Here is a 17,806-nt window from a genome sequence, read left to right on the forward strand (position 1 = left end):
CATCCCAGAATATCCCAGTCAGCTGATCTCCTGCGGTGACGCAGCTTATGGAATGGCCAAGTCCATGTGACCGTGTGACTGAGGCTGAGTCAGCACAGTGTGTGTGTGTGTGTGCACGCGTATGTGTGTGTGTGTGTGTGTGTGTGTGTATACACACACACACACATATATATATATATATATATATATATATATATATGAGTGTGTGTGAGTGTAGGGTGTGTTTGTGTGTGTGTGTCTCTGCCTGTGTCTGTGTGTATGAGTGTGTGTGCATGTAATATGTGTGAGTGTGAATGTGTACAAGTGTGTGTACACAGAGTGTGTCTGTGTGCAGTGTCTGATGTGTGTGTGTGTGGGGGGTGTGCACGTAGTGTGTGTGTGTGCCCTTTGTACTGTCTGCTATGTGCAGCGGTATGTATCTAAAGGTCGAGAGTGTGTGCATGGGGCCTCAGTTGGGAGAACTGGACTCTGAAGGCAGGAGAGGGGGGCCGGCCAGTCTCTCAGGTTTCTGCCACTGTGAGCAGGTGAATTTACAGTATGCAGCTGGGCTCCTCGATGGGCAAGGGAAAGCCAATGGGCCATCTGCAGGGGCCTGTTCCACTTTTTCACACTCTGGTCCTCTCTGCCCCCCCAGCCACAGTGATTCACCTTTCACCACACACTCAAAGGACAGTGCAACCCAGAACGAAATGCAGTCTCTCCCCCGTCCTGCCTGCCTCCTGCTGGTACAATTTGGTACTGCACAGCAGTCCTCACCATTCCTCTTTATGACAGGGCATTTTTACAGCATCGTATGAAATCACAACTAAACTAATCTAAAAAGACTGAAAAAGTAAAATATGCACTTTGTGTTTCATTGATAATTTATGTTAGCCAAGCAACAACCTTATAGGTTCTAACACGTGCATGAAAATGACCATGTGAAAATGGAATTTTTAAAAACAGCTTTATCCAGGAGTGCTGACAGCACTTACATTTACTCATTATTTAAACGTAAATGACAGGAATTCACATGTTCACTTAATGTGAGCCAGGTTTGACATGTTAAAGGACCATTAAAGGATAATTACCTCTTATTCTGCATGTTAGCACGTATTAGCCTGTGTTACTTTAACCTACTCACTCATAGTGTGCATGCAGAGACACTGAGAAAATGCACTGTGATTGGCTCAGAGAGTAGGGCTGTTGACACTGAGCGGAGTGAAGAGTAGACCCCGTGTGTGGCACAGACCTCACAGCTGTGCCTCCGTGAGGCGGGAAAGCTGAATCACACGGGAGGAAGAGGAGTTTGGTCTCCTCTGCCTAATGGCTCCCAGCAGACAGATGACATGGACTCAGAGTTTTTACTGAGTCCAAGGTGGAGGCTCTGTGTTATGTAATTCATGAACCATAGCCCCGAGTGACCAGCAGGTGGCAGCAGGAATGTAATGGGAGGCTGTCTGGAAGAGCTTTAAGGTGGGGTCCTGTGTGTATGCGTGTGTGTGTGTGTGTGTGTGTGTGTGTGTGTGTGAGAGAGAGAGAGAGAGAGAGAGAAAGAGAGATTGAGGATATTGACATTGGGTTTTATATATTGACAGATGTGATTATAATGCCAAAGAATACAATGTGAATTTTTGCCAATGTTGCCCATGTTTCAAGTGCAATGAAGTACTTCAACCAGTAACAAAAAACTCTGTCTATGCTTTGTATTCAATATTGAGGTGGTGGCACCTGAGAACTGGATATTGTTATTTTCCCTGTGTGAATGAGTAAAGATGTCATTATTTGCAAGGAAAGAGCTGGAGTTTGATCCAGTGACTGGGTGATAAAATAGTGGGCTAACTCCTCTAGAGCCATAGAATCAAAATTCAGATGAGTGTGAGTATGTGCTCCTACTCGGGATGGCACAGGAGAGATATCTCTGGATGTTCCCTCACCCTCAGCTCGTCTGTCTCCACAGCAACAGACAGCCCTGCACAAGGTCACTGTGCCAAGCACCACACCCTTATCGGCCCCGAAGGTGAGAACACTGCCTCGCACAGACACGTGAGCGCACACACACTCGCGCGTACACACACGCACACGTCAAAAATCCTACAGATGGAGGTGGGACTAAGAAATATTCTGGTTGTATAATACACTCATTTTGACATATATATATATATAGTCTTTTTAGAACATTTATTATTTTGACATACAGTATATGAGCTTTTGAGAACAGGTTGAATGTGACACTTGCGTGCTTCCATGAGTAAATGGGACCCCTGCTGGCCCTTTGAGGTACTGCATGTTGATTTGGCGATGGCAAAGTATGACAGCCACTTCTGTGAACAAGGACTTTCCCCCAAGCTGGTCTCCGTAACAGTGAGTCAGCAACATCAGTGCAATTATTACTCTTTCAGAAACACTATATTCAAACAAATAAGAAAATGTGCATGTTACTGTCTGCGTCTGGCAATCCCACAAAGGTCTGCTGGTACAGCATCTGTTGCAGATAAATTTAACAGGCACAGAGAAATGGCCTTTTCTATGCAGGCCTTGGCTCATGCATGTCAGCCACAAGGGGGCGATGAACAGTTTGCGGAAGAGAGAACTGGCTCCGTTTCAAGCACACAAGCAGAACAATTGTGCAATACCTGGCAACTGAGTAATCCAGGAATGTAGGCAATGTCAGTGGTTCCATGTTAATAAAACTCACATTCTTGTAAGAAGAAACACTCGCAGTATGAAATATTGCTTTCATTATCATCTTCACTCTTTTATTTTTTGCTGTTTTGTGTGTCCTGGCACACAGAAGACAGGTCCCTTTGTCCAGCTGCTCACTGGTGAACTGATATCCCATAATCCTGCTAATAAAAACACATCTCAAGGTTTTTCCTTCCACGGGTTACTCCAGTGTAGAAGGGATGTGTCCTGTCTGGGACAGTTTGTCATGGTCTGTCTTAGGAAACAGAGCTGGAGACCTGCCGAGCACAGCCAGATCTTTACTGACATCCCCCCGTACCCCTTAAATCCCCTTCACTAGCTTCAGGCCTGAATCAGTAAGGAGGCCAATCCAGGCGTCCTCCAAGACTGCTCACCACTTAAACCAGAGGGACACAGTGGATTTTAAACTCCCTTTAGACTCATAGATTTCTTTCTGTTTCAGTGATAAATCAATACAGCAAAAATAGGAGATTATATAATCTGTTCCATTTCTTTTTTATCTGAACATTTGCAGTTTCAGCTGTGATGTTCTTGCTTTTAAGTTAAGTAGGCAGTTCCCATCATATCTCACAATGACCAGAAACCACTTTAACTTAATGGCAGTAGATTATTTATTTAGTTGTTTTGTGACATTGTCTGCATTTCCCATCCATTTCACAGTCCATTTAAATGAGCAATAATCTACAGCCTTGCATTGCCCTTGTCTTTTCAGTAGCAACATGCTCAGAAACCCCAAAAATCACTGATTCCTGATTCCAGGTCAGTGCTACATGCCATTAAGCTTGCTTTAATGCCCTGTTGTGTATGGAGGAGGGGAAATCTCTGGTCCTCAAGGGGGCACAGTGGTCACACTACCCATAACTGAGAAGTCCTGCCATGTTCCAGAAACTTGTGATGAGTGTGAACGTGCTGTAATGAGGAGGGCTGTGCTGCCAGCATCACAGATATATTTGCTACTACTAGATCAGCAACTCCCCCTACTTCTTCTGTCTTCAGCAAAGAGTGAGACATTGCCTCAGTGACAACATGTTCATGCATGATACAGGCACTCTGAGTGCAGGCATCCCCAAAGTCCCCCCCCCCCCCCCCCCCCCCACACCACAGGGGGGACTTTGCCATGATATTTCCTTTAGCCTGTCTGCAGTTATTTGACTGCACATAACATCAAAAACAAGAATCATATATTAGACCACTTTCCCTGTTACCACTATCACACTGTATCTCTGCCAGTCTGCTGCTAATGCAACTGCAGTCCCATTATCTGTATGCTTGCACAACCAGCACCACCACTACCACCAAAATGACTTCCACTGCAGTTATACTGCAACTATTGGCACTATGGCTACTACTGCTGTGGCTACTGATCTAACCACTACTACTGCTCTTACTACTGCTACTATGGCTGCTATGGGAACCACAACTACAGGTCCTACTGCTACCACTACTATTACTATTGCTACTGCTGTTACAGCCACTCCTACCACTATTGTTAACACTACAGTCTAGAGCCTTTGCCACTAATAATAATTATGTTAGTAAGTTTCTTTGCAAAAGCCCATGCAATTACAGTCTTAGCAGTAGTATTTAATTGGCAGAGATGGTGTAGTGGAGCCTGCAGCTGTGCAGAGCTCTCCATCACGGCGGGTTGTTCTGCTCTACATGCATGCAGCTGATGCTGGTGTCATTCACACTGACACAGGGTGTGTCTGAACGACCTGTCAGAGGGGAAACTACGCTCAGAAATCTTCATTTACAACATCACATAAGAGGGATGGTAGAAGCCTTCACAGAAGATGCAGTGGGTCAGTGAAGTGTCCTCTGTACCTCATAAGCCTCAAACGGCAGTCACATCAGGTCATAAAAATGACTAATATGCCTTAGGAATGCCTGGCTCATGCTAATTGAGTCTATGCTGTCCTCGCTCCCCACGCTTCAGCCTCAGTCCAGAGCAAAAGCCAGCACATCCCATCTGAGTCACAATACAACACAACCCAATGCAGAGCACTCAGCACCAGTATGACCCAACACAGCACATCACTGCTCAGCCCAACACAGCACATCACCGCTCAGCCCAACACTGCAGTACAACATGGCAGCATACAACAGAACACCACAACGCATGTCCAAGCCAGGACAGATCTGTGAAAGAACAAAATTTCTATCACATCACTGTTCATGCAGAGGACAGATTTATACAGACCACGCTTGAAAGGAGCCCTTCCAAGAATAAGTTTTATGTATTAAGGATCAATTAATCAAATCTATGTTTTAAACTCATTAATGTTACATCAATCAGAACTCAGAGGAAGGAACCAGCGCTATCAAAGAGGGGAATGAAACATAGATCACAGATAGTATTAATATGACAGACTGGAGCCTTTGCATGAGGCGTTAACTAAGAATTTTTATAGGATTATGTCATTCTAAATATACCACCACCGCTATGGAGTACGGTGTGGGAGTACAACAGCCATCACTGCTCATTTATTTCAAGAGTATATTCATTTCGCATCCTGTTCTGTTATCATATGAGTGCACGCTTTAAACGCGAGGGTGACCTCATTCCTGGTAGCCTTCCATGAGGGCAGAAAGTGAGCTCGTGAATTAATGCGGCACTAGGAGAAATCCAACATCGTGCATAGAACTCGTAAATCTCTTTCCCATAAATCTTTCTGCCCTGCAGTGACGGTATTTATCTCCGTCCTCTAGATGGCGCTCGTTCTACAGAATAAACTCTACTGCAGTGACGGAGAGGATTGAGGTATTTTGTTGTCATTAATATTATGTACTGTACATTGCTAGTGTAGTCAGTAGAAATCGACCTCATTTTCCTTCCAAAACACTCAACCTTTTAATTTCCATGAACACTGTGACTTTCTAAAAAAAGAATAGAATTAGTTAGGCCACTACTTGTGGGCAACGTGTCTTAATTTATTACACTTTGATTAAGTTAAACAATTCAATTGCCACAATCTCACCAACAGACATGATTGCCTTCAATCATGGCGTCACGTCGTTATTGTTATGGCTATTGGAAAATAAATAATGTAAGGCCAAATATTCAGCAACGCAGATGAACAAACACGTTAGATAAATAGCCTACATGTGAAGTAAAAAAACGAGCCTCTCAACAAAGTGTTTTCTGCTTTCAGTGACGTGGCCTCGTGCGGAAGTGTATTCCATCAAAGCGTTTTCATCGAAACACAAATTGAAATGACTGGGGAGAAGCGCCTTGCGAGCCTCCGTTAATGTACAACTCGCGATTTTCTTCTGAGCGGAGGATCCTGCATCTCGGCGCCACACGGATGACGGATTAGCTCATATCGTTCTGGCGGCAGGACAGAGCTGGATCTGAATTCGTAAGATTGAAAAACCACAGTCTGTTGTGGCCATCGTTTTCTACACATCATCAATGTGTTTAGACACGATTAAAATCACGTTAAGACAGTTTACACGAGAAGACATTTTAAATTATTAGGTAGGTTAGGATTGGTTTTGGCATTAGGTTAAGGTTAATTTTTCACTTTCAAAGTTAAATTAAGAGGACCTCTTGTGGACTGAAGGTGAAGAACGGCCCATCCCTCTAGGGTTAGGGTTAGAGTTAAGAGTAGGGTTAGGATTAGAGTAGGGGTAGGATTAAGAGTTAAGGTTAAGGGTTAAGGTTAGAGGTTTAAGCTTAGGATCAGAGTTGTATTGAGTTGAATTGTGGAGATCTAGATCCAGTCAGAACATCATAATGATATTATTTATTTTTACTTAGGCCCTCAAGAAGAACTCCAGCCAGAAACTCTGGCTCTGGACTGCAGCCAAACCTCAATAGATGTGGCCTCCTTCATGGGTGACAAAGGTGTGTAAAGGTGCACAACAGTAAAAAAAAAAAAAAAAAGGTACTCAGAGGTAAAAAGGTGCACAAAGGTACAATTTGGAATGCTTTATCTTCCCAGCTCTGTGGGCAGAGTTGCACCTCTTGAGCACAGGAAGTAAGCAGATTCCTCCTCAAAAGATGCTTTTGACAGCAAAGTGTATGAAGTAGACCTATATGAGAGAAATACTGCTTACCCTCTGTGTGCTTCCTGTATTTCTGGGTACTGTAGTGTGATAGGCATTTAAACTGAATGTTAGATTGCTCAATAAATTGGTAAAACTGATACCTTTAGATGTCTAACATGTTTGAGCTAAATTTATGGACATCACTATCACCCACCCATATTTGTCTCTACAAATATGTGAGCAAGGTTACTCACCAAATGTCTGCTTTTGCCATCCATCGTTTACAGGAATACATTCTGGTGAGCATGCTTCTGTTACTCCTGCTTTGGAGAAATCACTACTGTCTTCAGTCATGTTATTGCTGGTCAAGACATGCAACAGCATTCAAACAACAGCAAAGCATGCAATGCCTGTTCTGTGACAGGCCAAAGTCAACTCTCCGACAGAAAAAGAATAACTGAAATGATCTGGTGTCTGATCAAACCAAAACCACAGTGATGTCACTCACAGAGATGTAAAGTGAAAATGTCCAGTGTTATAAAATCGTTTAAAAATGCTTTTGAATTCTTGAACTACTATAACTAGTATTTGATCATACTAAGAAATTCCGTCAGTAATGTACAGTAAGACCATTCAAACAGCACAATAGTAAAATATGTAAATACGGCATAAAACTGGAAATATCTTGACACTACTGAAGTGTTAGCCAACTGATGAGAGAGATGCAAATGACTCACAAGAGATGCTTAACTTTCAATAGAGGTTAAAACCAGCTACGGTGAGCGCACAGGCTACACAGAGTACTGGCAACACGAGGAATCCCCGTGGTCCGCGCGCTGCTCTGGTCAGCGGGCATTAAGCCTCGCCGGTAAAACCGCAGAGAAGGTATCACATACAGTCACAGTAACAAATACCACGCAATACGACAAAACTAATTTAGTCATTTGGAGATCCTGAAATCGTGCTTGCCGTACAAAATTCTGTATCATTGGATAATGAAAACCATTACATCCCTGTAGCATACAAACAGTCATATTTATTTTCATTTTGTTCAAGAATGCTTGAAGAATTGATTTGCTTGAAATTGATTAAATAATGCTCTCAACTGAACGCCACCAGTTTCCAAATAATGTTAGGTTAACGAGAAAGAAGATATGCATCCTAGGGACCAGAGATGTCAGTATTCTAAAATGGAATGTGGCCGATTTGTATGTCCAGAGAGCACATACAGGAAAAAAAAAACTCTTAGGTTAAAGGGCATAACAGTGTTGCAGCATTTCCCGAGGGAACGCAGGCAGTGATCCTACTGCAAAGAAGATCCGTCCAGACGTCAACACGCGCCAGCTTTCCAGCTGACTGGAGCTGATGCCCCGTTCGAAGACGCACTGTGCGCTCTTGCTGGTAGAGACTCTGCCCTCTCTCTCTCTCTCTCTCTCTCTCAGCACTGCTGCAGCGTTAATTGCTAGTGGCTCTTAGCGCGGCGCGCGTTGCGGCTATACTTGGAGGCAAGAATTGCATTTTACTTTTTTCGATTTGTGACGAAAAGTGATTTTTATGGGTAGACAATAATCTTAGTAGATAGTTCGGTTGTAGTGGTGCAACGCGGGAGAAGAGGAACAGGACTGGAGGCTGAACGAGTTTTTTTTTTTTCATTCTGGGCTTGCCCGTGTACAGTAGATGGACAAAGCGCGTGCACAAAAAGGAGGTCGTTTTTATCGTCTCAGCACGGAGGATTGGACGGAACTGCGGAGCAGAAGCTATTTTTTGCATTCGATTGACACAGAAGAATGCTTATGCCTATCCACTCGTTAGATTATTTTTTCTGATTGCTCTGTTTGCTGATAGTGCGATAAACATTGATCAGTGAACCATTGTATTTGGTTATTTTGTGGCTTTCGTGTCTTGTGACTGACGCTCAAATGTTCTGAGAAATCAGCGCCCAGTTAATAAATATTTTATACTTTTCTTTTGCGAAATTAACTTAAAACATTCTATAGGGCATATATTTAAAGGACATTACTTATCAAACCATTGGTTAAGTATGGACAAGTTGCCTATTTGAACAGAATTCTGGACCGTTTTGTTGCTCTTACTATAGTTATTTGATACGATTACGAGGAAGATTTTTTAAAAGAGGGACTATTTTGGATTTTTTAAAAAATGGCGATCAACACAGATGCCGAGTTTGAGAAAACTACCTTGGGTGAAAGTGTCAGTGCGCAGCCTACGGAGTCCCAGGAGACAGAGAAACTTCTCAGCATCACGACCACGGAGCCCACCCGCGAAAATAACCTTAAGCTGTCTAACTCCTATGCAGTCAACATGGGGAGCGTAAAATCCTTGGATGCTGAACAAAACGGACACAGTTCGCCAGTGAGGTCGGGGTCCGCGGGGCATCTCGGGGCGCCGCCTCTCTCCCCGTCCCGTGTCAGTTTAAGCCGTACCTCCTCTCTGGGGAACACCGCTAAGGACCAGTCCAAGCCTCGGGACTATCTGTTTTTGGTCGTTTTTTCATGCTTCTGTCCTCTTTGGCCGGTCAGCATCGTTGCGCTGGTGTACTCGATTATGGTGAGTTTGTATTATCCAGCAGAAAGAAGCACCCCCGTTTCCTCATTATTTGCAAATTTGTACATTTAACGACTTGGTCGTTATCAGGGAAATTGTGTTTTCTAATTAACCTATAGTATTTTTGTGGTGAATTAAATGAAATTTCTGCTTTTGAATGAAGCAATCAGATTACAAAAGGTGCTCGGAAATAGTTGATTTAAGCGCTATCCGAACTCCGGACACGAACTGACCTACTGTAATACTCGAGTAGTCCAGGGGGAAACCGTGGGTTTTTTTCGATTACAGACTCTAGGGGGAGATTTATACAAATCAGAATACAATAAATAATGTAATGCAAGATAATATTTACCTCAGAATTAAGATGATCAAAATATTCGGTGATTCATTGAAACAATTTCAATGTATTAATTTGGGTGGACGATTCGGTGATTATGTAATTATAGTTAGGCTTTGACTATGTATGATGACCTGCGAATAGTTGTGCCAGAAGTGGACCCGGGGGGGTAGCAAGATCCCAACTGTCAGGGGGAAAAAGGGTTTGTTTTTAGAAGCGAGGCGTTATCCTCCCATCAGCGCTTTTGAGAGACGTTGGGTGGCATCGCTTGCCTTCTGAACTCGTCTCTGCCTTTCGGGTCACGTGATAGGCGTGGCGGTTGTCAGGGGAATCGCTGGTCCCAGAGAACCGGGACCGGTACATTGTAGTTGTGCGGCCTTGTGTGGCATTTTCAAATGTTAACCGCAAGCAAGTGAAGGTATAGACCACCCTCGGGAGGAGTGTGTGTGTGTGTGTGTTTGGGTGTGTGTGTGCGTGTGTGTGTGTGTGTGTGTGTGTGTGTGCTTGTGAGGGACACAAAGAGTGATTTCCTCCTCTGTTAGAGAAAACAAAGAGAGTGATATCTGCAAAAGTGATGTCTGCCTCTGTAAGGGAAAGCAGCCGAGAGAAGAGAAAGTGTGTGTGCAGACGTGTGCACGTGTTGTTCCAGGCATGGCACTCCAGTGCATCTGTGGCTCCTGGTCACCAAGTGATCAGCATGTTGCTCTAAATTATATTTTGCTTAACTTCATTTAATTTACATAACTTATATTTTAAATATCATGCAACTTATTCAGTGCTAGTTCACAAACTCACTGATGTATATGCATATTCTAATCTTCACTCATGCATATCTTTATGGCATTCATAAATGGTTTTATGTAATATCTAAATTGTCTTTCAGAATTGACAACATTCAGCAGGATTGGCTTGACTCTCTTGGTTCTACTCACAGAATGTCTGCAAGAACGGCATGGTCCAACTGAACTGGACACGATAGAATATTTATTAAAATTCGAATGGAAATATTTTCCGCGGTTGAAAAAAATCAAATGGCTACACCACAGAACAGATCGTCCACAAAGCATTTTAAATGAATAATCCCTTACCTTGAACCCCTGAAAGTTAATATTGGGGGGGGGGGGGGGATGTATTGAGATGTTCACTTTTTCTGAAAATGTATCCAAAGTTTTGAGTTTCTTCATTTTTATTTAGGTGCAAACTGCTGATTGCCTGAGGACATTGAGCAAGGTCTTGGCAAATGTCTCTAGGTATAGGTTTTCTGGGGACAGTCAGTGGATTGAGTTGATTTTGCTCATGAAATTAGTCCCTTATAATCTGTGTGTTCTTTGTCAGTGCAAATATATGCACTGGCACTGCCTTGGCGGTGGAGGTGCTGACAAGACTTAGGAATCATTCAGAAGAAACAAAGCCCCTCAAATAATCCTACCACCTTTGTCTTTCCACTTGTTTGGATCCTTCTGCTTTTGCTGGAGCTATGTTCAAGGCGATTAAAATGATTAAGATATTTAGACTTTTTTTCGTGGAGTCATGCTGTAAAAGCAGTGGACAGCCAAGTGAACTCCAGTGACCCTGCTCCGTCATATTTAGGCATGGGAGAGTACAGTGTGTGATTTTGCTCATGCTCTCAGCGTTGAACTTGCAAGGCCATTGTTACTGGGTGGAGCTTGTCTGTGCTGTGGGTGTGTTTTTTTCTGACACCGTAAAGGAGTGTTCCTTTGTTAGCTGCTGTCAGAAAGTAGATTGGTGGCCATATTGGTTACATTGCATCAGCTGTCTGCACTACGGTCCTCCTTTGTGTAAGATCAGTGTTTTATGTGAACAGAACGCAGTCTGTGTATCATTAACCAGGTCATTTATGGTTGTTTGGTATTTGTATAAGCCCTGTGGGGGGATGATGCCTTATTGTGGGGGCGTGTGTGTGTGTGTGCATACATGTGTGAGGATGGGGCTTGCCTGTTATTGAGTGCCTCACTCCTGTGCAGTGCTCTTGGTCACCCAGAGAGATACATCTCACAGTCCTTCAATCTGTGGCTGTGACAGGTGGAAGTGTGCTGACACAAGGCAGAGTCCCCCACTGACTGACTATTTGCCCTGCTCTTGCAGGAATCACTTTTCACCACTAGAGGGCAAACGGTCAGCAGTATGATTGCCGAATGGCGCCTGTTAAATTGTTGTTTATTATGAACTTGTGCAGATAGCTTTTTCTTGAGGGAGGGGAGAGAAGCAGCTCAGTGCCTGCTAGACCCAGAGAAAAGGGGTAGGAGGTAGAGGAGGGAGAGGAGGAGGGAGAGGAGGAAGGAGAGGGGAGTGGATTTCAGAGGCCCAGACGTGCAGTAAGAGGGTGTCACTCAGCATTACTGTGGAGAAGTGCCTTCACTGCATGGAGCACTCTCTCAGGGGAATAAGGCTACCCTGCTCGCTCTCCTAATCTGACTGACAAATATGGCCTGCTAGATGTGTGTGTGTGTGTATCCATACTCCCCCCACAACATGCTCTTCCATCCTCTAACACCCACAAAATTCTTCAGTCTCTTCCCCTATCAATCCCCCATCCCCCGACCTCCATAGACTCCCACGGGCACTAGCCATTCGTCTTCATTATTAATGACTGTAGAGGCCTGAGAGAGTGAGGGATAGACTGAGAAGGAGAGAGAGTAATGACTAAAGTAATACTGAAATGGAAATATAAATAAATTTTATTGATCAGTATGACTTTGTCATTTCACAAGTCCAATATGATTATAACCACAATTTGGTGTACCTGTTAATTGACTTAAATGTGTATGTTATTTATTTACTTTATATTCATTTATTATTAGGCCTATACTATCCCACACTTTAGTAATATTTATATTGGTAATATTTAAAGCAGGAAATGTAATGCCTAAAAAGTGAATTAAATATTGCATTCAACTGAGGGAGAGAAATGGGAGAAGGCAAGAAAGCAATCGAGGGGGAAGGAGAGTGAGAAACAGAGAGACCCATTGGTGTGAATCCTGCATTAGTGCCTCTCATTAGGGCCCATTACTGCAGCTGCCCCAGTAAAGAGAATGTGAACATGTTAGAGAGTGTATGCGATTTAGGACTGCACTCCTCTGTCAGCGACAGTGTCTGTCAGCAGAAAAAAATGTAATGTACTGGTGTCAAGTGGTGTGCACATGTCCAAACTGGAGATGCCGAGGGTAGAATTTCACCTCCCAGAGAAAAATACTACTATCCTGCCCGGGCAGCAGATCAATACCGCTCGCTGGCGGAGGGAGACGAGCAGGGCTGTGAGTTTCAATATCGCTCATTTCCTCCTCTCATCTTCTGTTTTCCCCTCCTCTCTTCTCCATCTCTTTCTCTCCTCTGCTCCTTTCCCCTTATGATCTGTTTGTATTGCTCCTTACTTCACACCTGGCCCATTCCTCTAAGGGAGACTGCTGGTGTGGGGGGAGGTTCTGGGAGCATAGAGCTCAGGAGATATATGCTCTATGGTAAAGGGTGGATGGACCATGCTCTGTGGTAGAGGATGGGAAAGATGTGGTTTTCAGGCACTCTGCTGAAGGTGTTTTGGCTCCCTGGTAAAGGTGCTGAGGTGGTCTCTGTTTGGGACTGGAGCTGAAATCAATAGCATGGAGCCTTAGGAGGAGACAACAGCTCTGAGATTTCAATCTGCATGCAGCTCCTGTGTGTGTGTGAGAGAGAGAGGGGATGTCTCCCTGTGTGTGTGTGTGAGAGAGAGATAGGGAGGGGGAGGGGAGAGAGGGAGGGGGAGGGGAGGGAAAGATAGACAGGGCTCAGCAATTAAATGAATCTCAAAAGAATCCATCAAAACCCAAAACTTCAATAAAATGATTAAATGATGGAAACAAATCTGTCTATAAAGGGGAAAATGACTGCAGTTATCACATCTGAAACATCAACACCATCACAACAGCCAGACTCATATTCCCCTCTCGTATTGTGATATTGAAATCATAGAAACAGATAACAAATGACAGAAAACATTTTTCCCAAAAGTGTTGTAGAAATAAAATATTAGCTCAACTGGCTGGTCAAACACACTGGATTCAATCTGACATGAAGGTCTATATTTCAAAATGCTGAAGTAAATACAAAAGTGGTGTAGGGGGAAAGGCTGTATGATGTAACTAATCAATCAATCAATTAGTCAATAATAGTGCAAAACAAGCATTGAAAAAAACCTCTTCATTATTTAATATGGCTAACATTAATTAGTGTTGGTGGAGTAATCTTCAGGTCTCATTCTAAATAATGTGAAACTTCCATTCCTGGTCTCTGCATGTAACACGGTCCTGACCGGGAATTGGCTAAAAAAATGTTGCCAAAATAAAGAGGAAAACACTTCTGAAAAGATAAAAGCTTAAAATGTTATGGTATTCAAACGCCCACCTCCTCCTAGCTTTCAGTAAATCAGATTCTGGTTAACTATAGGCAATCAAATTATAAAACAAACCATGTAATTAAATAGTTTTTACTACTGTGAGTCCTCCTCCACTTCCACTTTTTCCATAACGAGAATAACTGTTCCCTTGAAATTGTAGAAGATTTTTTATTACCTGCAAACGTTAGCGTTTCAAGACCCCCAACAGTATTACACCAGATCCGTGTGCATTAAATATGTCATGATATGTTGTGATATTCATAGAATATGAATCATAATAACAATAAAGCATACTGGGCTGAGTTGAGAGAGAATGTGCATGTGCGAGAGAAAGAGAGTTATAGAAAAAGGGAGAACGTGTGTGAGAGACTGTGTGTGTGTGTGTGTGTGTGTGTGTGTGTGTGTTTGAGAGAGAGAGGGGAAAGTGAGATGAAATTGATTGAATTGACAGAGAGAATGGTTGTGTGTGTGTGTGTGTGTGTATAAGAGAGAGAGAGAAAGAAAGAGAGAGTTTTTCCTTTGTGTGTTGTTGCTGTGTAACCCTATGCAAACGACCTTAGACACAGTCAGGGATTCACTGATGGAAACCCACAGGACTGATGGTTTAATGTGTTAGGCAAAAACAAAGAGACATCAATACGTTCAGACGGAGTGATTTTTGCATTGCAAACATGTAGCTGCATCTTGATTCATTTCATTATATTCATATGAACAAAGTCTGAAGGAAAGTGTTTCTGGGTGTGTTGTTTTTGCTGGGCGTGTTGTTTTTGTCAGGTGTCTTGCCGAGCTCTCGGTCATGTATGAAATGTGACACCATGCTGGCTGACGTTCCCACCCCCATCTGGCTGAGCAGCAAACGCAAAGCATAAACCGCTCTGACCCACTGACCCCCCGTACACACACAGAGCTACAGGCCTTTCAGGACCGAGGACAGCGCCCCCCTCCACAGAGCACAGAGCAAACCTGCAGTGATTAATGCACACTCAGGGCCAGTGCACAACCATCACACACATTCTGTATTATGACCAGATGGAGCACAGGTATCTGAATATCTAGCCGCTGTGTAGCAGATCTTTGCCATAATCCCAGGCCTGTATACTTCGTGAGAAGCACTTTAATGTGTTTGTTTTTCAGTTTGAAGAACATGTATAAATACTGAATGGACAGGCATGGCACTGTAGCTGTTTCCTGGTGGTGGAGGCAGGCGTGTAAGACAGGGTCCGTGATTGACGCTTTCAGTTATGCACCGCTGAATCCACCATGGCCACTAGGGGGCTCCACCAGCTCTCTGCCAGACACCCTCCCTCCCATGGGGGAACAGGTCTGCTGCCCCTAAAAACAACGGTTTCACAGGAAGCATATGGGAAATGAATTGTAAAGTGTGTGGTAACTTTGATAGCTGTGTTGCAACTCTGTCTTCTGTGTGTATGTATGCACAGTTTTGTCAATGCATTTTAAAGTGTGTGTTGGTGTCTTTCAGTGTGTGCTGGTGTGTATCTGTGCGTTGAGGTGTGTATTCGTGTGTGTATCAGTGTTTGGAGGAGGGGTGACTGAGGCTGCAGTTTTGATTCCCAGATGGGGCACAGCTGTTTTGCCCTTTAGCAAGGTGTTTCACCAAATATCCAGCAGTGGAAACAGATCATCTGTAAGTGTGTAACAGATTCTGCTGACAGAGTGCTGTAATGTAAGTAACGTTCTCTCCCCCCCCCTCTCTCTCTGTAGTCTCGGAGCAGCCTTGCTCAGGGGGATGTGGATGGTGCGAGGCGTCTGGGGCGCGTGGCTCGACTGCTCAGCTTTGTCTCTATCTTCCTGGGCTTGGCCATCATCATCATCTACATTGTGGTATCTGGTATGTACACGTCCACACACACACATACACACACACACATCTACACATGCATAAACATAAACACACACACATGCACGCACACACAAACACACACATACATATATAGACTTATTTTAAAAGCTATGGGCCATGGAGAATGACAGTAGCAGGGTTCAGTGTTAGAGACATTGTACACTCTTAATACACTTTTGCATAATTTTTTCTCTCTCTCTCTTTTTCTATCAGTGACTAACTGAGAACACCAGTTGGAGCAGAGGACAGGGATGAAGAGCCGAATTTGATCCATCCATCTATAACATAAATATATATCTGACAAACCAGAGAACACGATGCAAAAAAAAAGAAGTTCTGTCCCTTCCAAAACAAAAGTCCCCTGCACCTCAATGAAAGTAACCAGCCCATTCATGGCAATGGGGAAACCAATATTCAACCAAAAAAATAGAAGCTAAAAAAGCAACATGTGCATGCAGTAGCTAACATCTGCCTGAAGAAACAGAACAAAAAAAAAACACACAGAGAGGAAGAGGAAAGCAATGACAGCACGCTGTGTACCTGTGGACTCTGAAGATGGAGCTGAGGTCCGGCGTTCTCTCAGCATTCGCAGAAAGGCACCCAAATGGGAGTGGAGGCTTGTGCAGAGATCTCTGCATGGTGGAATCTTCATCTACTTATATCTATGAGTGACTTCTTACATTCAAAGCATATGCAATTATACAGGTCTAATATTTACAGTATGTAATCCTACATATTTTATAAAAGGTTTGAGTGCGGGAGTCACTGTAGGCCGCAGGAATGAAGGAAAGTGTTTGGGACAGTTGAAAAGGGTGCTGGTGAGTCTGTGTGGTTAACGAGGCTGTTTGCAGTCATCGGTGTGAGGGGGGGATTTGGATTGCTTGCTGTTTTGTATTTTTTTATGAAAAATGACCACCTGCATGCTTTTTATTCTTAGATGTTGATGAAACAAGATCTTCCATGTCTTCACTACTACACTATATACAGGGTGTAGCACAATGAGAGACCCTTATTGGATGTTTCCCAATGGGTGGAGCTAAAAACAGCTGGCCTGCCCAGTCTTCCACCGATTGATCAAATCTTCCACTGAATGACCATCCTAAGTTGATTACATTCAATAAGAATGAATATCAACCCAGCCAGGAAATGGTCATCAGCTGAGGGTCTACGGTAACCTTCTCAGAGGACAGGGGGTCTCTGTGAGGGCAGCAGATTAAACACTGGCTGCCCTGCAGTACAAAGAGGAAGCGGAGGGTTTGGAACCCACAGTATGCTGCCGCTCCATGTACTTTGAACTGTGGGTGATTGGTGGATTAAGAAACAAACAACCTCTTCTAACCTTCTCCAATCTCCTCCTTCTATCTCTAACTATTTCCATCCTGCTCCAACCTCCTCTAACCTTTTCTACCCTCCTCCCACCATCTTTAACTTATTCCATCCTCACCCTCTCCACGCTCAGTGTATTATACTATATAGGCATGCTCGGGGAAAACTCTACTGTCCGATTTCTGTAATATCCTTCAGTGTAACGAGTCTATGCTGACTCTAGTGCCTGCAGTTATGGGGTGTGGAGGGTGGGGGGTACTTTATACTTTATGAGAAAAAATAATTTTGATACACGTGACAACATATGCACAGTGTCTGAATTGTCTAAGAGAGTTTGAACACATCCATTCTCTCTAGACAGGTGACAACGCAGGTATCACAGTAAGAAGTTACATTCTGTCAAAAAAGATGCAGGCGGCAGGGAACTTTCCTTTAAACTGGTAGTGGTCCTGATCCTGTTTCTAGCTGTCATACATAATTAACCAACCACAGACATGCCAGTTTAAATGAGTCATCAGTTAGCAGCCGATTCGTTTTTGCTTGATTGCATTTGATGTGGTAGCTGTGCCTTTGCCACAAGTCATTTTAATCATATATGTGTTATATATAAATGTAGAGAGAGAGAGAGAGAGAGAAAGAGAGAGAGAGAGAG

General features: G+C 43.5%; 1 protein-coding gene across 1 annotated transcript; it reads left to right on the forward strand.

Annotated features, from left to right (window-relative positions):
• Window positions 1-8,781: 8,781 nt before the first annotated feature.
• On the forward strand, window positions 8,782-16,735 carry LOC118775706 (trafficking regulator of GLUT4 1-like). The gene is made up of 3 exons (XM_036525748.1): window positions 8,782-9,243; window positions 15,690-15,816; window positions 16,042-16,735. The coding sequence occupies exons 1-3, from the start codon at window positions 8,836-8,838 to the stop codon at window positions 16,050-16,052; spliced, it is 546 nt and encodes a 181-aa protein (XP_036381641.1). The 5' UTR covers window positions 8,782-8,835; the 3' UTR covers window positions 16,053-16,735.
• Window positions 16,736-17,806: the final 1,071 nt, after the last annotated feature.

This window comes from Megalops cyprinoides, chromosome 3 (assembly GCF_013368585.1).
Source record: "Megalops cyprinoides isolate fMegCyp1 chromosome 3, fMegCyp1.pri, whole genome shotgun sequence".
NCBI classification, from domain to species: Eukaryota; Metazoa; Chordata; class Actinopteri; order Elopiformes; family Megalopidae; genus Megalops; species Megalops cyprinoides.

What these genes read in the sequence shown, in the direction of transcription:
- LOC118775706 (XM_036525748.1), top strand. Translation starts at nt 8,836, where the DNA reads ATGGCGATCAACACAGATGCCGAGTTTGAGAAAACTACCTTGGGTGAA. An exon ending in CGCTGGTGTACTCGATTATG is followed by an intron (nt 9,244 to 15,689) that starts GTGAGTTTGTAT and finishes CTCTCTCTGTAG; the next exon opens with TCTCGGAGCAGCCTTGCTCA.